General features: G+C 40.2%; 1 protein-coding gene across 4 annotated transcripts in view; it reads left to right on the top strand.

The window, feature by feature from the left end:
• Nucleotides 1-21,472, top strand: part of RALGAPA2 (Ral GTPase activating protein catalytic subunit alpha 2) — a 322,390-nt gene that overhangs the window by 208,305 nt on the left and 92,613 nt on the right. For 3 of the 4 annotated variants that reach the window (XM_047854052.1, XM_047854051.1, XM_047854050.1), the window contains exons 34-36: nt 736-859; nt 2,795-2,950; nt 8,972-9,130. In XM_047854052.1, the coding sequence (XP_047710008.1) occupies nt 736-859; nt 2,795-2,950; nt 8,972-9,130 (439 nt within the window). Of the gene's footprint in view, nt 1-735; nt 860-2,794; nt 2,951-3,284; nt 3,990-8,971; nt 9,131-21,472 lie in introns of those variants that run through there. The other variant, XM_047854053.1, reaches the window with a different exon arrangement.

The raw sequence follows: 21,472 nt of genomic DNA, 5'->3' as shown, positions 1-21,472 counted from the left end.
CAGCTACTATGTGCCTATGACCATGCTAGATGTACAAAAGGTAAAAAGGCAGGACTCCTTTCCTCAAAGTGCAGGCCATGTTTACTTGGTTTAATAGCAAAGTGCCCAGAGTCCATCGTGGAGGAAGTGGGTGAAGGGTTTATGTGACCTAAGAGGTTTCCCTGGACATCTGTCCACCCTACCTTACTCTCTCAGATTAGTCAGAGCAAGGAGTGGGTACCTCTTCACAAAGAAAGTGTTCTGCTTGGAAGAAGTTTCTGTTTCTTATAATAGTTTATAGTTTAGTTTATAGTTCTAATCAGGGAACCAATATCCTTATCTCAAAGTGTGGTAAGTAAAATATGGGCAGTGACATAGATCTGTTCTCAATTGATATCTATGTGAAGTGCTTTCACATATATTTTTTTGTATATCACATGTTTGAAAGAGTAATCTCAAGAACCAGACTGCCCTGCTTCAGTTCCCTGTCTCCTGCTTGCTCTGTGTGCTTTCTGTTTAATTTTCTGTGCCTCCTTTCAACCACCTCTACAAGGGAAGTGGTGATAATCACTTGTCTCTTTAGAGTGGTTGTGAAGAGCCAAAGAGATCATGTGTCGAACCTCCTTAGAACAGTGACTGACCCCTAGTAGATTCTCCGTAAATATAAGCTTTATAGTAGGAGTCATGCTGGCAGTTGTATAGAAATAAAATTTTAAATCTAAGAATTCTAACTCCTTTAAATTTAAAATTTTATAGCCGTGAAACACACAAAATTGCAGTGTTTTACATTGCTGAAGGTCAAGAAGACAAGTGTTCTATCCTCTCCAACGTAAGAGGAAGCCAAGCATATGAAGACTTTGTTGCTGGACTTGGATGGGAGGTAATTCATTTCATTTCAGAGGTGTTTATTGGCCAGCACTATATAAGGACGTGTATAAGCTAGACACCAGTTGTACAAGGTTTTGTATTCAAATCTAGCACATGTAGCATGTGCTACATGTATTGAATTTGACATCTTGTGTTAGTTGCTTTTCAGTACTTCTCACATGAACTTTTGTTTCCCTTTAACTTTTCATAATATTTCATTCACTTCTTGTCAGAATCAAATAGTCAGATTGGCTCACTCAGTCATAGACAGTTTGTAGTAAGAGAAGACAAATATGGGTAAAAAAGCAATGGCTTGGCCACAGTGTAGAGATTGGAGAATTAAGCAGTGGCTTGATGGGTGAAAACATGAAGAAAGAGCTGATGAAGTAAAAAAATTGGCATGAAAATAGAGTAGAGTAGCTTTGATGCTTCAGCAGCCAACCTGTTTCCCTTAGGGAGATCCCAGGATGACTGATATTGAAAGAATATGCTATTTCTTTGCTAAATGATGCTCATACAGACATATACATTTATACACACACACACACACACACACACACACACACACACACACAGTCTCTAGGAACATAAATCTACAGGAAAATATATTTCTAGAATCTAAAAGAACTCAGAGTGGTTATAATGGAAACAGCATATCTGAAATAATTTTCTTATTTTTCCTTACTTTTATTTTGGTTTCTCGGTTTTCTGTGCTGTGAGAAACTCTCTGTATACCTAAATAAGACTTGTCTCTGAGAGCTGAATGTTAGTAAGGAAACTAATATGGAGATGGGTACAGGAGAAGCCTACATCTAGGTGAAAACCATGTACTTTATAAAATGTAAAGTTGATTTTAGTCTAAAAGAGTTATTGCACTTCACTAAATTGTCCTTCTTACTAATAAGGTGACTTCTTATTTGCTGTAGACTATAGTTAATCATTTAACTAATACACCGTTTAAACCACACATTCTTAACTAGAGTTTTTAGAAAAAACTTGAACATTAATTTAGTGTATATATTGATGGTATTTGTCACAAAAGAGATTCTTCTATTGCTTTTTTTTCATTTGTGTTACAACAGGTGCTTTACTTGAAGAATTCTAGTTTATCAAAAGTTTAAAAAAAAGAGAGAGATCCTAGGCACTAAGAAGTGAGCATTCACACCACAGCTTGAAAAGAATAACTCCCAGACTAGCAGTAGTGGTGTAAATCAGAACAACCCCTTTGAAAGACAGTTTATCAATGGCTGTTAAATTTTAAAACATCTGTGCCCTTTAATATAACATCCCACCAAAACATTTGCTGGAATGGTCCTTGTGGCTTGACCACACCAGCTGTGTTTGAGAAAGCAGAAAATCCCATAAATCCATCAATAGGGTATCTCTTTGTGTGTGTGTGTGTGTGTGTGTGTGTGTGTGTGTTTATGTAAATACATATATGTATGTGTATATATATGCATATATACATATACACATATGTATAGGATGGGAAAAAAACTAGAGAAATATGCACCAAACTTTATGTTTATTTTTGAGTGAGAGAGAGTATGAGTGGGGGAGGGGCAGAGAGAGGGAGACACAGAATCCGAAGCAGGCTCCAGGCTCTGAGCTGTCAACACAGAGCTCAATGTGGGACTGGAACCCATGAACCGCGAGATCATGACCTGAGTGGAAGTCGGGCGCCCAACCAACTAAGCCACCCATGCGCCCCAAGAAATATGCACCAAACTTTTGATGGTGATTTTCTTAAGCTGGTAGGATTTCAAAGCACTTTCATTGTTAATGTTTCTTTTATATTTTAAGTTTGTCTAACTTAGTATTACATTTGTTTGTCATCAGGAAGCTATAAAAATGAAAGTAGATTGCTCAAAAAATGGGCATTCCTGCTAGGTGAATGAGGGTAACTGATGCTTGACTCTCATTCTTTCCTCTTTGTTACCCTCATCAGGTAGATCTCTCAACCCACTGTGGGTTCATGGGTGGACTTCAGCGCAACGGCAGCACGGGGCAGACTGCCCCTTACTATGCTACCTCGACTGTGGAAGTGATTTTCCACGTTTCAACTCGGATGCCATCAGACTCAGATGATTCACTCACCAAAAAGGTAAGGAGCCTCTTTGAAGACCACACTTAGCCTCCCTGGTTTGTGGGTGAGGATCTCCTAGTCCAGATCGAAGGCCTTGGCATAACTATGCACTGAGACTGCTTTCCTCTGGATGCAGCTTCAGTATTGCTCTTCTCAAGCTACAGTTGTAGTTTAATCTGAAATATCTAGCTTGGTGCAAACTGGATAAAGAAACAAATGAAAAGCAATCAATCATTTGAGTCTTAAATGCTGAGATTAAGATTTAGGAAAAGAAAGGGGCTTAAATGTTGTTAATTTTGGGTATTCTCTCACCTGACTATTAAGACAGAAAATAACATAGCTGACCTCTCAGGTTGGCAGAGGTCATAAGATGACCCTGTACTGATGGAGAGCTGAGAAGGCCGGCACCTCTCAAGCTTGCTGGGGGCAATTGGGCAACATCTGCGAAAATGACAAGTACAAGTGTGCTGCAGTCTAAGGGTCCCACCTTCGGCACTGACCTCGTCTCTCTTTCAACTTGGACCTTCTGGATAGTTTTCTCTAGAATTCAGAGGAAACCTCCTCCACTCTGAGGAACCCCCCAGGGGAACATGATGCTGAACCTTCTGATATCCATGGTGTTCACTTCAGGTGATTCTCTCTTAGAGGTGAGGAGTTCCTTAACAGAAGAGGAATCAGTCTGCGAAGCAAGCCTAGAAATCTGACCCACTTCTGTGAGTTTCCATATGAAAGGAACAACTGTAGCTAGCCTGCTAGTGGGTGGCAGAGCAAGCCTGGAATCCTTACCTCACACCCACTCTCTTCCTGCAAGGATGCACGAAAACTGCAGACAGCACCTGAGTGGATGGGAAGGCAGCTTATTCGGGAGCTAAGTTTGCCATTGGAGGACCTACTGTGTTGGTTATAGCCAGGGTCTGGAGACCAACAGACCTGGGCTTAACTGTGTATCCAGTTACTAGCCCATGCCTCAGTTTCCCCATCTACTAAACGAGATTGAAAACAGCCTGTGTGCCAAGGTTGTTGTGAAATAAATGGATAATGCCTGTGAAACTACTTACCATGGTGCCTAGTCTAAGATCTCTAATGGTCAGCCTTCATCATTGCCCACCAGTCTAATTGAGTCTTTTTCCTCCTGACTCATTAGGAGGTGATTGATATTGGCCAGCAGACCCCACTATTACCTGCCTCATCTCTTTTCTCTGCGGTTTTGCTTTTTCCTCACTGCAGCCCCAAATGTTTAGACCACCTACATCGGGGATAGTGGTGCTCATAAAACTTCAGAACTCAGACTGTGGCACAATCACAGACAACTTTCACAGTGTCCAAGTGTCTGGGATGTGCAAAGCATGATGGGCTTTCACTGTCTGGGCCACTTGTTAGCATGGCCTTCCACTGGCCGTGTGTTGTTTCCTCAGCCATGGAGGAGCTGCCTTAGGTCTTGGCCTCCCTGGTAGTGGTGTTCTTAGTGAAGGAGACCCTGCTCTATTTCAGATTACCAAGAGTTTAGGCAAGGCTTACACATCCTTTTTATTTGTAGTACCTTGTAAATTTCTGCTAATCTGCAAATGTGTTGCCATATTCTGATTTTTTTATGACTGAGAACTATTGTTGTTAATAGGTTTACTTAAACTATTTTTTAATTATTTCCTAAGTAGGATTGTCTTTTTTTTTCTTTTTCCTTTTTTCTTTTCTTTCTTTTTCTTTCTTTCTTTCTTTCTTTCTTTCTTTCTTTCTTTCTCTTATTTATTTATTTTGAGAAAAGACATCGTGTTTTCTTGATACAGTGCCTTACTATATAAATAATGTTGCAAGGCTTGGCCTGGTTGAAAGATTCCCTACTGTAATAATCAAAATTCAGCTGATACCTTTTGCAGCTCCTAGATTTAGCATCATTAGTGACAAACTCTCTTTATCAGGATGTCTCACAGCCAGACTGAAAATCAGTCACAGTAACAGCAGCCCACAGTTCCTTGTCTTATTCTAACTAAATTGTCCCTAACAGCTTAAAAATGAGCTGCAAAATTCTAAAGTGATTCATGCTCTTTTCTGCCCCTGTCATGGGGGCACTTTTTCAATTCTGCAATCCGGTTGCAACCCCATACTGAACTCTTGATCCTTCACTGCAGAAATTTGTTAGCTCTAGCTAGATTAGATTTTTCACAGCTAATCTAACTGCTGTAGGGGTTTGCAGAGTGGGGACAGAGCTGTGCTATTGGATTTGTCCAATTCATTTGACTCCAGGACTATAATTGCACTTATGTCTTACAAGGCTTTTATAGCCTCAGGCTGGCCAGCCGCATAAAAAACAAATTGGCAGTGATACAGTACGAGTGAAAAGGGATGAAAGGCCCACATTATCAGTCTCTAGGCAGCACTGTTCTGGCAGGAAGTTTCTTGGTTAATTTACAAATAAAACTTAGATTTTAGGATGGGCACACTGTCAGCTGAACAATGGGGATGTCAGGCCTGACTGTTACTTAGTAAAAGTAGCAGCCGGGCCCACTGAGGAGCAGGAATTCTTCAATCAAACAGACGACTCCTTCTGGAGCCAGCTGGCGATGTAATGCAATTAGTCGGGAAAGGAGGTCAGCCTATTAGGTGTGTACCATGACCAGTGTCACCAGTGCGTGCCGCCTGGCAGCAGCAGGCAGAATGGGCCGGGCAGAGGGACTTTAAAACTCTGTCAGGACGAGAAGTGGCAGGACATGGGGTTGATTTCTTAAGACTTAAGAACCGAGCATTTGTTCCAAGCCTGTTAAGCATCCTCGCGTTCTGGAGCCTGTTGTGCAACTGAAGCAGTAGCTGGCATGAATGACAGCTCCATCCCAGGATGAGACTCATCAGCCTCTCCCAGATTACACAAGTCGTGCCAGCTTGACTTGCGTGCATGCAACAAACTCACTGGTGGACTTCAGTTTGGGGGCCTCGATTCTGAATTCTCCAAAACTCACAAAATGACATCTCTGTAATGAAAGCCCCTTTAAACTGAGCTTCCAGAAGCTTCATGGAAGTTTCCAGAGTGTTCCTTCATATTCTGACATGGTGGACAATTTGGCCAGGTTAGTTTTACTTGTTTCACCTGCTTGTGTTCTTGTCCGAGGTGGAAGAGGGCATGTGTTTGCTCCTTGCTCCAGATCTATCAGTCAGTGGGTCCTGTGGCCTTAGCTCTGAGTTTTGCGAGTTAGCTAATGAAACTATAATTTGTCCAGAGATCTGGGGCACATGACATTGAAAGCAGCTTTGAAAGAATGAATATTGTATCATTGCCACACAAAAATAGCCTTTCCTTACCTACAAAAATGCCACACTGGGAGGACAGGTCTCCCTGGCTGTGGTTCTGAGACTACAGCCCAAACAGAGTTATGAAAGACTTGCTTGGATTATATAATTGAGGAACCTAATTGAGAAAGGCACAGTAAGTGCTAAAGTTCAGTAATCACTGTACTACCTAATGCCTTGCAAGTATACTTCTGGATTGAGAGGAGCCATCACAGGCGTTAGGGTGCTGGCATTAGGTGGTAGCCCCACATTTGAAGGGTATTCAGTAGATATGTTCTTCCCATTCTGACTTTAGTGCCAGCATTATATCAAGGGGCATATAACCACCTAGAAGGTTGCTTCTCTTTATAGGATGAGAGTAGCCCCACTATCACAATTACCTTCTGCCGGTCTAAATTCCTCCCAAAATTTCAGTTTGATACTATTCATATTTCCCTTGAAAACATGCCTCTACTGTGTTGCTGGTGATGCTGGCTACCATGTTTTTACTCCAAAAGGATTGAATTTCAGGAGTGTGTTGTGAGGGCCTGGCATGTTCTATTAAAAAGGAAAGAGAAAAGAGAGGTGGAAATAGAGAAACATAGAGAGATGTTCAGTGTTGCTGTGAGAACCCAGTGTCTTTTTTTTTCTTTTAACTATTTATGTGTAGTAATGGGTTCGCTACACCTTTCACCTGCTACCCTTCTAGCCTTTACATGTCAGAGGGGAAGAAGAAGAAAAAAAGAATCATACTAGATAATTTTATATTTAGAAAGTCTTAGGCACCATTAAATTGTTCTGGATCATCATGACTCGTACTGAATACCCACAGTTACATTTGTCCCAGAGTTCATGTTCAGAATAGTTGAATCGGGCACCCCTCACTGTAGGGGCCACCTGCAGATGCACCTGTACCTCCCTAGAGCAAAGGTACTGGCATAAGTCTTTTTAAAAAAAAAATTGACTTAGGGTTGCCTGGGTGGCTCAGTCGGTTGAGCGTCCAACTTCGGCTCAGGTCATGATCTCACTGTCAGTGAGTTCAAGCCCCGCGTCGGGCTCTGTACTGACAGCTCAGAGCCTGGAACTGTTTCAGATTCTGTGTCTCCCTCTCTCTCTGCCCCTCTCCCACTCATGCTCTGTCTCTCTGTCTCTCTCTCTCTCTCTCTGCCAAAAATAAATAAACATTAAAAAAAATTGAGAGTAAAAAAAAATTGACTTACACAGTCATTCCCAGAAACATGAAAGAGTGAAGAATAAGAAAGCATTGCAGCAAACCAACTTCCTTTAACTTTGTAAATGGAAAGGAGGCCATGTTGGGGGTCACCTTGGATTTTCCTTTTGTGGTCAAATAGTCTATAGAGAAAATTGTATTTATGCGATCATGTTTTAAATATATGGTATTCCAGAGCATCCCCTTTTTTGCATTTTTTTTCATGTTTTGTATCTTAACACAAAATGAAAACATTACCTTTGGCACAACATCCCTGTTTGATTAACGGTGCCCCTGAATTTAGTCATGTTTGGGGGGGTTCGTCTATTAAATAAGCTAGGAAGCCAGAAATACTTTTTTTGTGGTGGTAGATAGCATTCTTCTCCTGCAGTGTGTGGGAGAACCAAACCTTAGATTTTCCATAGGTGTCCAAGGACCTTCACTAGTCAGCTTTTATGGTTGTAGGACTTCAATTTTGGCCAACATTTTAGTCTTTATAATCTAGTTTCTTTTAGTCACATTTTCAGGCTTATTTCATCTGTGGCTTTCTCCAGCCCAGGATGTGCCGTCATTATGCAGGAGCTTTATCAAAGACGTTCTTGCGTCTGAAGAGCTTGGCCCGGGAGGAAGTCTCAAAGGGCCCCTTCCCCTGCTCAGAGAGGCCAGGAGTCTCTGACTTGTTTTTGGACTTGATGGCCTCTTTGTGTATAAAATGACAAAAACAGTGGGCCACACTATCTGAGCTGTGGCAGTACACCTGGCTTAGGTGGCTGTGAGCAGTAGGAATGGCACTGAGAGGCCTGGCCAGGTCCCCAGGCCCGCCGTGCTGCTCACTGTTCATGCACCTTGTATAGGTGCTGCCTTTGCCTTCCTGAGCCCCATCTCCTCCTTGTCACGTAACAGAAAGATGATGTCTCCTGCCTCAGAGAGTACGCGGAAAGGCTAAAGAAAATGATACATGCGAACATACTTTCTGGATAGGAAGGCACTCTTTGAAGGCTAGGTACTAGTGTTCTTATTAAATTGAAGTCGTATTTATTAGTTTCTTAAACAAAGGTAATTTATGCAAACTTTTTCTTAAACCTTTGTCACAAATCTAGTTCTTATACATTTGGTAATTGTGTTAGAGTGGCTTATGTTCTCTTGTATTCAAATTTTTTTCTTAATAACCACCGAATTAAGAATGTTATGAAGCCGTATTGTAATATGGAATAAAAGGATCATGTTGTTAATTGTTTAGAAACATGCTCAGCAATATGAAACATAAGGCTTTAATGCAAGAGTAAAATTCAATTTAACAAAATCCTCGAAAAGGTCTTGTCCCCATCCAGGCATAACGTACCTTCTGTGCTTCTATGCATCATCTCAATGCTAGTGTAGTTCATAAAAAGTGAGAGGTGTTTTCATGTACTTGTGTTTTTTTTAATCCTCATAGAAGACAGCAGTGTTATACCTTTGTTTGGTAGTGAAATACTTTTGCCTCTGAGTATTATAATTCAATTTGTAAGCCACGACCCCTCATAAACTGCTGTTATCACTCTGATTAATAAAGAGCCAATTGGCCATTGCAGCTTCGTCACTTGGGGAATGACGAGGTCCACATCGTCTGGTCTGAACACTCCAGGGACTACCGCAGGGGCATTATCCCGACTGCCTTTGGAGACGTTTCAATCATTATTTACCCAGTGAAGAATCACATGTTCTTTATCGCGATCACGAAGAAACCCGAGGTACGTTTTCACCGCATTATCACTCTGACTCATACAGCATTTGCCATACAATTCACTGTTTTTGAGAAACAATGATATAAATATGTTAAAGGGGACTTTTGTCCAACTGGTGAATGTCTCACATGTATCTGAATTACACATGCTATAAAGAAATTCAGTATGAATTGAGATTTTCAGAGTATCTTTCCTCATGAGCACAGAATTCTGTATTTTATTACTAGACTCTTTAAAAATTAGAACATAAACACATTCATGATATTTTAAATGTTTTAAATTTAATTTTTTTTAATTAAAAAAATTTTAATTTTATATCTGGGACACATTGATTAATAATAATAATAATAATAATAATAATAAGAGTTGAAAGAACCCCATGTCACATCAAGCATTTTGTGGCTGGCCACGGGTACAGAATTCGACCTGGCATGACAAACAGGCACTGCTCACCGAGCCTCTGACTGCTGCTAATAGGGGTCAATCCTGAAGGATTGCAGGCATGTCTGTGAAGAGGTTAGGCTTCTGCAGCACAGCCCATGTGATGACTTTTAACAATTGAAGCACCTTGCCACCGGATCAATGCAACCATGTCAATTGGTATCGATCATGGGAATGGCTGGAACAATCCAATGGTTATGTGCCCTGTAGTAAATTGGCTGGGGCTTCGATCCTTGCCATGCCTTTACTGGTATTTTAGCCATGCTTTATATAGTGACTTGTTTTTGTGTTGGAATTATTAATAGAAGGGTTCATTTTTAAGTTTTTAATTAAATGTTAGGCATAGTTAAGTCACTCCTCAAGAAAACAACTTCATGCTCTAGCTTGGTATTAAGTGTGATCTTCATTTTTGTTCCAAATTGTTCTACTAAAGAGGTTAAAAGTTACCATTCTAAACCCTCTGTTTTTGAGCTTTAAAATAAGCGGTAACTGTTATTTACTGGGATTTTAACATAATCTTTGGTGTTAAAGCTGTAAGCATTAAAGAGCTAAGAAATGAAAGGTGCTTCAAACCATAGCTGGCTCAGAGTAAAAGCTGTTGGATATTATTACTATTACTGCTGTTATTTTTCTATTACAGTCACTACCATGAAAAGAGAGTAAATAATGAATCCCAAGTGTAACATGCTTATCATTTCTCAGTCTAGACACAGTGTGGGTCACCTTCTGAATTCAGGAAAGTCTCACTCTGGCCGGTGAGGCGCCTGACATAAAGAAAATCCTCTTTTCTATTCAGGGAGTGAAGATGCCTCAAGTTCTTCATAGTAAATATTGGTGTTATCTTTCTTTTTTTTTTTCTATTGTTTATTTCAGAGAGGGAGACTGCACACATGCGTGCATAGGAGGGGCAGAGAATGGGATACAGAGAGAATCCCAAGCAGGCTCCATGCTTTCAGCACGGAGCCTGAGGTGGGGCTTGATCCCACAAACCATGAGATCATATCCTGAGCTGAAATCAAGAGTCAGACACTTAACCGACCCTTTGGTGTTATATTTGATTCACGTTTTTGTGTGTGTGAAGTTTTCACTCTCGTGTAAGAAAATGGCTCTGAGTGCTAATAACATTTGTGCCTGTCCAGGAAGAACACTAACGTTTTCAGCAAAAACATTAATATTAGATTCGTGTCCTATAGCTTCCAAATCGGGAAAATGTGGTTCTTTAATATTTAGTATGGATTAACTGGCTTCATTAGTTCATTTTCAACATGGCCCTGTAAAACATCATTTAGCATCCTAAAAACATCTCCTTTATTTTTGTAGTAAATAAAGAAATATAAAAGGTATTTCAATTCATTTTATAGTGTGAAGAGTGACACTTTAAACTTTCTTTGAAAGTGATTTTTAAAAAGGTATTAAATTTTTAACACATGAAAACAAGTACTAACATACCTTTTTAAAATTTCTTTAGAGAATGTAAGTTTTATAAATTTGGTCATAAATTTTGACAAGATGAATTGAGCAAATCGCTGTCTTAATATTTCAATTCAAAAAGCCTAAAGGGAAGAAGAGAATAATGACCAACTGGAAATTTAGCGTTATCCCCACATTTAAAGTACAAACCATTACAATGTAATAAAATTAATCCAGACATTTCCAGGGCAAGTGTGGCTGACCTTTTGTTCACCAACCACTGACCCCAGGGTGAATGCAAGAGGCTTGTGGAGGGAAAGTCTGTTTGTTTGGCTTCAGTCCCTGGTATTTAAATTGCATTCCCTAATCAAATGAAAAGGCTGTCCTCTCTATCAGGTTACAGAATCCATGGCAACATTTGGCCTTTTATATCCATAATGTTAGCCTTTTTGTTTGCATCTAAGTAGAGACACCTGGAGCAATGTTAACATTAACCGATTTAGCATTAATAGCTTCATTATATAAGAATTTCTGATCAGATAGCTGTTACTTTTGTTATATTGCTTCAGCTTGTATTGTTGTCATTTTTTATCTCCCTGCTTGGCAACCAGGCAATGATTTGCAAATTTTTTTTGTCTTGATTAATTAAGCAATATAATTATCAGTAACCGTGATGCAGTCTTTGCTCAACAAAGCTTCTGAGAGAAAACAATGGTAAGTCTGTTAGTATGAATGCATTCCACGCGTCCCAGATGCATGAGGATATTATGGACAATGAGGGGAAAGGCCGCCTGTGAGCGAGGACAAAGGGTGCCACGCAGACTCGACACACTGCACATACCGCCAGGGACATGCTGCGGGCTCCCTGGGACACAGACGCCTCGTTAGATTACAGCTAGTCAGCAGAGATTAATTCTCAGCCATTTGGTGCAATAATTTACCCATTCCCCAGTCTTTTAACTAGTGCTCCTCACTGTGGAAGTAAAGGCTTTGTACTCAAACGGTTTATTTAACCTTGCCTACTTTTACGGGTCTCCACCAAAATTGTTATTTTTGTTTAAAAATTGTATTGATGCAGCCACTTGAAATTGAGGAATATGCTTTTGGAGGAGGACAGGATTATGCACAAGTTTCAAAAATTGTAGGTAGAGTCAAAGGCATTTCTTTTAGCACCTGTATATTTCAGCTGAATATAGTATGACTCTGGTCTAAGTCCATTTATTTTACTGGTTTCTGGGCAGCCATACTTCTCTAAGAATAATTTTAATCCTTTTTTAGGAGGGGGGGAAAAAAACCTCATCAGTACACAAAAGTCCTGCTCATTGGGTAGAGTCATGCATATTCAAATTGTACTTTCATTCACTCAGCCTCATTAATAGCGTATGTAATAATGTAGGGCTATTTGTAATACAAGCTCACAGGCAGCATTGCTTCCAAGTCCTTTGAAATTTAACATATTTCGCTTTTTCATTCCATACACCTCCCTTAAATATACAAATTATGTGCCTGGCAGAATCCGCCTCCTCTTAATAATACACAGCACTTGCAAAATGGTATGTTGAAGAAATGTGGGTGTGCTTGTGTGAGCACAGAAAACCCTTGCATCTGAGAGGCCACTCACTTCTTGAGCTTTTTATTGAACTTAAATAAATAAATAAATAAATAATAAATAAATAAATATCAGTGTGTTTAGCCACATGATTTCATTGCTAAATTACTTTCAAAGTAAGTTCACCTCTATAAACATTGACACAGTAGTCTTTGGTCACAGAAAAGAAATGTGCTGCTATCAGATTGGGCTTTTTTTTTTACTTCTACTTTTATTACTAAGTCAGGGAAGATTTGCATATAGAGCAGAACATGAATGCCTAAAAGTGTTTGTTCTGTAAAAAAGGGGTTCATAAAGCTTCCATATTGCAGTGAGGACCCGTGTTGCTTTTCTTTTTCAGTAACTGAAAATAATTTTGATGCTCAAAACATTTTTGCCTTTATGAATTTGTGAAGGTAGGTTTCAGTGTTTCTGTCATGTTTACCTCCAGGCACATTAGTGACTGGCTAGCGACTGGCCAGAGGGCGGATGTGCTGAAGCAGCCTTGACCGGGAGCAGTTAAGACAAGAGGCAGCTTTGGTGAAGCCAAGGGTCCTCTTCATCACCTCAGCCAGAATGTCGGTTTTGTAAATGAAAAGACGTGTTAATGTCCTCCAACCTCTACTTTCTTGGCCTTGGTAGATTTGGACGTGGGAGAAAAATGGATGATTCAGTCACTTCTGAGCAGTATAGGCAGGAAAGAATGCTAGGAGACCGGGTAGGGGGCCAGAGTTCCAGTTCCTGTGCTGCCACAAGTGGGTGGGGTGTCTTGGGCAGGTCTCTTAATTTCTTTGGACTTTTATTTCCTCAGCTGTAACACTCACTGGGGACAGAGGTCTCTCTGAAGTCCTTTTTAGGGATTTTAAGTGCCCCTTTAAGATGATGGGCCCTGTTGGATCATCCTGTTCCCAGATGCCTGTCCTTTCCCCAAGCTGCCCCAATTCACCACGTTGCTGTCAAGGTGGTATTTGGCTTCCTTGCAGGCTCAGCAGCTACTGGGAGTGTGTGACTGTATGCACATGTGCATGCGTGTGCGCATCCCTCTTTAGGAAGGCAGCTAGCCCAGGACCTTCACCTGGAGCCAGTGCCTAGAAATGCTGGTTAAGGTTGATCCACCAGAAATCATAAGGGCATTTGCAGATGCAAGGTCAAGAATGGCCAGTATTTGCACCTGTGTTTGAAAGGAAATCTTTTACTAGTGTGGCTTCATTATGTATGGACTATGTTTCACTGCAACATGGTTATGGAAATTTCTTTTTATTTCATATGTGTAATTTTCTTAAATAATTGTCTCAACCCCAACCAAATAACCTTTTTGAGATTAAGTCATATCCTTTAAAACACTCTGGGAAATTCTCAGGGAAAATAACTTGTTAACTTCCTAATATGTGAAGAAGCATTTATTTTGAAAGAAAACTGAGGGGCACCTGGGTAGCTCAGTCAGTTAAGCATCTGACTCTTGGTTTCAGCTCAGGTCATAATCTTGCAGCTTCATGGGTTCGAGCCCTGCATTCGGCCCAGTGTTGGCACTGTGGAGCCTGCTTAGGATTCTCTCTTTTCCCGTCTCTCTCTGCCTCTCCCCCACTTATGCTGTCTCTGTCTCCCTCAAAATAAATAAATAAATAAAAAGATAACTGAAAACACTGAATAACCAGAATTTACTGAAATACATTATTTTTTTTTAAGATTTTATTTTTTTACGTAATCTCTACACCCTACATGGGGCTTGAACTTACAACCCCGAGATCAAACATCACATGTTCTATTGACTGAGCCAGCCAGGCACCCCTAAGATACACTATTAAATGGGTTACTGCAATAGATTCTGTTTTGGTAATTTATTGTTAATTGTTATTGGGGCTCTCTTAGTAAAGGAATGACATTGGGAACTTGGGGAAAGGCAGCTGTCATTTGCAGATGTTATATCAAAAACAAATTTCTTCTCTACTTCATTGCCACTCCTAATTAGAGGAATTCCCTGGATGCAAGGGATTTATATTATTTCTTTTGTCTGGTTTTTGAAAGACTATCTGAGTCACCCACAAGCAGTTGCCAAAGAATAATAAAGAACATTTATTTATAAGATAAGCCTCAATACAGATGGAAAAAAATCTATAGCCTATTATTAACTCTGAGCTCCTGTTTTATCCTTTACAACAATTTGGCTATTGAGAATTCTTTCTGCATTGATTTCTCTCAAAAGTTGGCATTGTTTTCCCTTTTTTCTTTCAGTTGTCCTTTGATATATACGTCTCTCTCTCCTTTGCCTTATCCTTATCCTCCCTCCTTTGGCAGCCAGAGCCAGCTTACGTGAACATACACCGAGTGGCAAATGGTAGAGCCCGTTTTGTGTCAGAAACCAAGACCTCTGAGCTGCCTCTGTAGGAAGGACCTTCTGGACAAGAGACCAGACGTGTTCTCCCCATCCTTTGGTCAGGGTGTCACAAGCACACAGAACTCCTCTGTGAGAAGGAAACAAGGCCACTGCCCCTGGAATCCAAGAACTTATCCTGAAAGGCTTATTTTCTGTGCTGTCCTTGAAATTCATTAGCTTGTTGTTTGTTGTTGTAGGGGGTTTTGTTGTCTGGGTTTCTTCATATGTACTTCCATTACAACTGCGTGTCACTGATTATGGACTGCTTTTAGCATAAATCGTAGGAAGAATTGCACTTATTGGGGCGCCTGGGTGGCTCAGTCGGTTAAGCGTCCAACTTCGGCTCAGGTCATGATCTCACAGTTCGTGAGTTCGAGCCCCGCGTCGGGCTCTGTGCTGACAGCTCAGAGCCTGGAGCCTGTTTCAGATTCTGTGTCTCCCTCTCTCTCTGCCCCTCCCCTGCTCAAACTCTGTCTCTCTCTGTCTCAAAAATAAATAAACATTAAAAAAAAATTTTTTTAAAAAGAATTGCACTTATTATCTAAGGAATATATTTAAAATTCTTTTAAGTGTGGTGTTACTAAAAATAGGAAGGGTTATTCTTTCTTATTTTTTTATTTGTTATAATTGTCACCTGGACTGGGCAACGCTGAATAATTTTAGACTGCAAATAGCTCCTTGATTTTCCTCTTTGGAATAAAGATGCCCACTTCCCCTAACCCTGCAAGTACTGAGGAGAGACACTCATTTGTTATAATTAGTAAAACTAATAGTTTCATCCTTCTTTGTTCCTGTCTGAGTCTCCTCAGGTGTGACTCTTCCTCTGTTTTCTAGGTGCTGATCTCAAAATAGGCTTAGCCAATCTTTGCAGTTTTTACATCTCTGTGTTTTAACTGTGGAGCCTTTTCTCAGACCCACTAAATGGAAGAAGAGGTGTAGCAGCAGAAGCCTGCTCAAGACCTAAGACCACACCATAGCCCTTTCATCCTGGCCTTTCAGGCATCTCCATGAAGCAAATGATAGCCAGTCACAATGTGACCTTGTTCTAGAAATGTACAGGGGGGACAACAGACTTGGTTAATGGCCAGTGGTCAGAGCCTCAGGATCTGGACGCCTTCTGTCAGTCATTCAGGCAGCATATCTATTAAGGCTGCTTCATGCCAGATACTGTGTCAAGGGCTGGCAATCTCATATCCCCGGAATCCCAGTTTTAGTAAGGGAGACAGCCAACAAGTAAGTAAGTAAACAGTTCAATTAGAGACTTTCAGATAGGAGCTTTGGTGTTATAAAGAAGATAAAACAGAGTGATAGGATGGACCAGAAGGCAGCTGCTTTAATTCATGTAGGGTGAATTCTAGTTTCCAATCCAACATGTAGGGAACTTAGAAGTCATCACTCCCATTCTAACAACATGAGAAAAGCTGAACAAACTGAAAATCAACAACGCTTCTTTGATGCATCAGAGAATTGAAGTCACAAGGAAAACCACTGCTCCCAAAATTGTAGTGACAGAGAGTCACAACTTGCCATAGCAGAAGGCCAGGAACAGAAACCCCTGGGGAATCAATGACAAGATAGGAAAATGTCAGCTCTAGTTTACCGATTGCTGGAGGCTCCATGTACACAAATTTGAGAGTTAGAGTCAAGAAGGGCCTGGTCTTTGGGAGACCCCCACACTTTTGTGTGTTTTCCCTCTAGGAGTCCTACCACTTTCTCACAAAACCTACCACTTTTCTCACATGATGAGGAAAAACCCATCATGCTTCAGTAGAGGGAGGGAAAGAAGCCATTTTGAAATACACCTAGAGCATTCTGTTCTTCTGAATGAGATCTGTCCTCAAGAGAAAGTGTTTTACCAGAGCCTTACCTACTGGGGTTTTACCAGAACCAACTCAAGCTCCCTCTAGCTTTGCTGTCTCACATAAGGAGGAAGTATGTGTGTTTGGCAGGGAGTGGGAAGCACTTGTGAAGGTCCCAGCCCAGAGACACAGGCTCACTGAGAGACTGAGACCTGATCATAGGTCTGTGGGACACTTCTTCCCCACACCTTATCACTACATCAAAAGGACATTTGTACACTAACAACTGAAAGAACCGCACATCTAAGACCTTATTTAAGAGGGACAGGGGAGACAAAAACACGGGCATACAAGGAGATTTTAGCCTTTGACACCATCATCTGCAGCTTCAGCACACAATAAAGACAGCCTAACTCCGAGACAGACAAACATAAAGTGTCACACTAAAGGCTGATTTACTTCAGTTCCTCTTACATGGTATATTCTATTTAGCTTCCCACAAAAAAAAAAAAAAAATTACAAGGCATACTAAAAGTCAAAAACAAACAAACAAACCCAGCTTCAAGAGACAGAGCTTGCAAGCATCAGAATCAGACTCAGATTTGGCAGAGATTTTGAAATTATCAGACCAGGAATTTAAAATAACTATGATTACTGTGTCAGGGCTTATAATAGAAAAAGTGGACAGCATGCAAGAAGAGATGACCAATGTAGCAGAGAGATAGAAACTCTAAGAAAGAGTTGAAATGCTAGAAGAAAAAAACACAGAAATGAAGAATGCTCATCAATCAACTGGACAGCTGAGGAAAGGAACTGTGAGCTTAAACATAAGTCAGTAGAAACCTTGAAACTGAACTACAAAAGGAAAAAGGATAAAAAAAAAAAGCTGAGCAAAACATTGAAGACCTGTGGGCCAATTATAAAAGGTGTAATATACACCTAATGGGAATACCAAGAGGAAGAGAATGGTAGAGAAGAAATATTTGAATTTATAAGTAAATATACTTTATATAATATATTTTAATATACATGAGAATTTTTCAAATTAATGACAGATACCAAACCACAGATGCAGAAAACATAGGGAATAAATACCAAGTAGGGTAAATACTAAAATATCTATACCTAGGTATATCATATTTGTACTATATGTTATAAATTGAATATTTGTGCCCCTCTAGAATTCATTTTTTGAAACTCAACCCCCAAGTGTGATGGTATTTGGAGATGGGGACTTTGGGAGGTGATTAGGTCATCAGGGTGAAGCCCTCAGGAATGAGATCAGTCTTAAAAGATACTCCAGAGCATTCCCTTACCACTTCCTCCATGTGAGGACACAGAGACAGCCATCTGTGAAGCAGGAAGCAGGCTCTCACCAGACACCAAGTCTCCTGACATCTTAATCTTGGACTTCCCAGCCTCCAGAATTATGAGAAACTAATTTCTGTTGTTTATAAACCACCCAGTGTATGATACGTTGTTATAGCAGCCCAGACTAAGGTACTACCAAAAATCAAAAACAAAGGGAAAATCTTGAAAGAAACCAGAGTTAAAACATAATTGTAGAGGAGCAAGCCCAAATATTACAGTGGACCTCTCTTCAGAAATCATATAAGCAAGAAGCAAGTGGATTAAAACATTAAAATTGTTGTGAGAAAGAAACCTGCTAGCCTAGGATTCTGTGTCCTTCAAAAGTGAAAGAAAAAATAAAGACTTTCTCAGACAAAACTTAGGAAACTTGTGGCCAATAGACCTGCCTTACAAAAAAAAAGTTAAACTCATCAAGAAGGAAAATTATGTAGATCAGAAACAGAGATCTACTTTAAAAAGGAAGAGCATTAGGGAAGAAATAAATGAAGTTAAATGAAATCTTTCATGTTTCTTATTCCTAATTGATCTAACAGATAACTGTTCCAAATAAAAATAGCAACTATGTATTCAGTGATTGGATAAGTAATGAATGACAGCGACAGTTATGAGGATGGAAGGGAAGAATTGGCAATGCTCTGTTGTAAAGTACTTGTACTGCCCGTGAAGCAAGATAGTGCTATGAAAGAGGACCTGGATTAGTTGTAAGTGTATATGTCAAACTCAAGAACAATCACTGAAAAAAGTTTTTTAAAAAAAGGGTATCATAGATATTCTAAGAGAAAAACTGGAATTATATAAAATGCTCAATAAAATCAGAGAAAGCAGAAAAAGAGTAGAAAACAAGAGGAGCAAGTGAAATACAGTAGCAAATACGGTAGATATTCATCTAACTATATCAGTCATCACTTTACATATCAAGAGTCTAAATGTACCAATTAAAAGAAAAAAGACTGTCAGAGTGGATTAAAACAAAAACAACAAGACCCAACTCTATGTTGTCTACAAGAAACCCACATTAAATTATAAAGACACAGATTAAAAGTAAAGGGATGGAGAAAGATATCCCACACTAACCCAGATCAGGACTAACTGTGTTAATGCCAGACAAACCCTGTCTTCAGAGCAAGAAAATTATCAGGGATGAAGAGGGGCATTACAAGTGGGCAGAGAAAGTTCCTCTAGGGGGTGATGTTTAAGTTCCCCAAGAGATGACCCTGAATGGAGCAGGAGCATCAACCAAAGAGGACAGAAAGAACAAAGTCCTTACACAGGACATGAGCTTCATGAGTGAGGAAAGCTATCTACTGGCCCTGGGATGGGGAGAGGAAGGCTGGGGGAGCTGAGAGATTCCATGGCCCCATGGTGAGGATGCTGACCTTGATGAGCTTAGAAAGGCAGGCAGTCTAACCACATTTTTTTTTTCTGTAAAACAGGGACAAAGTGTCAGCCTCATGGAATTGTTGCAGGAATTATATACTTTATACATACGTACACACACACACACACACACACACACACACACACACACACACACACACACACATTGAGCACTGAGCTCATAACCTGGCCCAGAAGAGGGAGTTTAATAACAGTAGCCCCAGCCATTGGGCTTATCATTAAAAATCAAATATTTCTGGGCTCTTTAACCTCTTGTTCTATGATTCATTTGTTATTCTGTCTTGATATAACCTCTTAATTAATTCCAAAATAGATCAGTTAATTATGTATATTACTTTAATCTCCAGTTACTAAAAATCATAGATTCCAAAGGCATCAAAGGAGAAGTTTTAGGCCCAGTTAATGAATCAACCTACTATAAAAGACATTCATAGATATGCCATGATTGTTCCCTAAGGGGACTTTCTCCCTATTTGGAAGTTCTTTTTCTGTGTCTACCCCAGGCTCTGCAAAATAGAGTGTAAGTCTGTTTTTGCTTTTCTTTCAAGAAACCTGTCCAAGTCCAATGAGCCATTTTCCAGCTGGTCCCTCCTCAGAGAGCATTGCCCTTATAGAGTTACACATTCGCAGAGGACACTGTCATGCCTTCCCCTTTCCTCATCTGTTCTAAGGGAACAACAGATGATCTTTAAGGGCTCTTCTACTTCTGCCATCAAGGATTCCAGGACCTGCTAGTTTCTCCCTCTGGGAAGTTCACAATCCTGTAGTATGAACTTGTGGACTGAAAGAGTATATTTGGACCCATAAAGTTATGCTTCAGATGTCAGCATCAGTGACAGATAGATTGGTTAAAAAATTGCATTGAAGTACAATAACTTTCCCACTGGCAAAAACAATAGCAGTTATGTTATTCACCAGAAAGACTGAGTCCATAGACTGAAAACTTTATTAAAATTTTATAAAAAGTAAAATGTGTTCAATTCTAAGCACTCTCATGTGCTCTGTGGTTCCATTGGTCTTGTACAGATCAATTCTTGACAGGAGAATCCCTTACTGACAGGCACTTTTGGCTTTGGAGTAACTGGAGTTGAGCTTCTCCAGAGGAATATCTTTGGCCATGCCATGCTGTGACATGGAAAGCCAGCACTGGTGAGCTTAGCCCCATGGCTATTCTTGAGTCTTTTCATTTCTCTCTGAGTGGTACTGATGCTTCACACCTTCCCCTAGATACCTGTTGTAGGTCTTCCCAGTCCTCAAGTGCACTTTCCAGCCTCCTCTCCTGCCTTTCTCCCTTTAGCGGCTCTGCCTCTGACTTCCCACTGGGATACAGAAAGTCCCTCCAAGTCTGTGTGCAGCCGTTTGCCTCATCCAGCCACAGTCTTTGTCTTTACTTCCCTATAATGCATCTAACACCAACTAATGCTCGGCAAGATTAGCACCTCTCAGAATACATTGTGGGGACACCACCTTAGCAAAGGGAGCCAGTGCCCTCTCACCCTTTTGGCTCTGCTTTCTACCATTTGTCTGAGTGCCCCTCTCCTTTCACACATCTCTGCCAATACCCACAGTCATGACCACCTCCCACACTATGGCTTCTGTGGCGTCTCTCAGCTAGAAGAGGACTTTCTGCTGTTCCAGAACATTGTATCTGTACCCATCCTAAAGCTTTTTTTTTTTCCTTTTCCTTTATTGGCCTTCTTGAATGTATAATTTTATCTCCCCTATGAACTGTTTATGCTTAAGAGTTCTGACTTATTTACCTCTGTATTCCACTACAGCCTTACTGGGGCTTTGATCAAAGCAGGCAAATACATAACTAGTAAACAGGAAATCTGAAATCTCTTCCCTTTTGACCCAGAAAGATTCTATGTATTTTTCAAATTTTTCAGGCAAGAGTTTGGAGTCCTATAATCCATTTTCCCCCAAAACTATCTTCTATTATTTAGAAAATGTATTTGTATAATATA

The sequence above is a fragment of the Prionailurus viverrinus genome, chromosome A3 (assembly GCF_022837055.1).
Source record: "Prionailurus viverrinus isolate Anna chromosome A3, UM_Priviv_1.0, whole genome shotgun sequence".
In the NCBI taxonomy this organism is placed as follows: Eukaryota; Metazoa; Chordata; class Mammalia; order Carnivora; family Felidae; genus Prionailurus; species Prionailurus viverrinus.
This window is presented reverse-complemented; position numbering and strand designations above follow the sequence as displayed.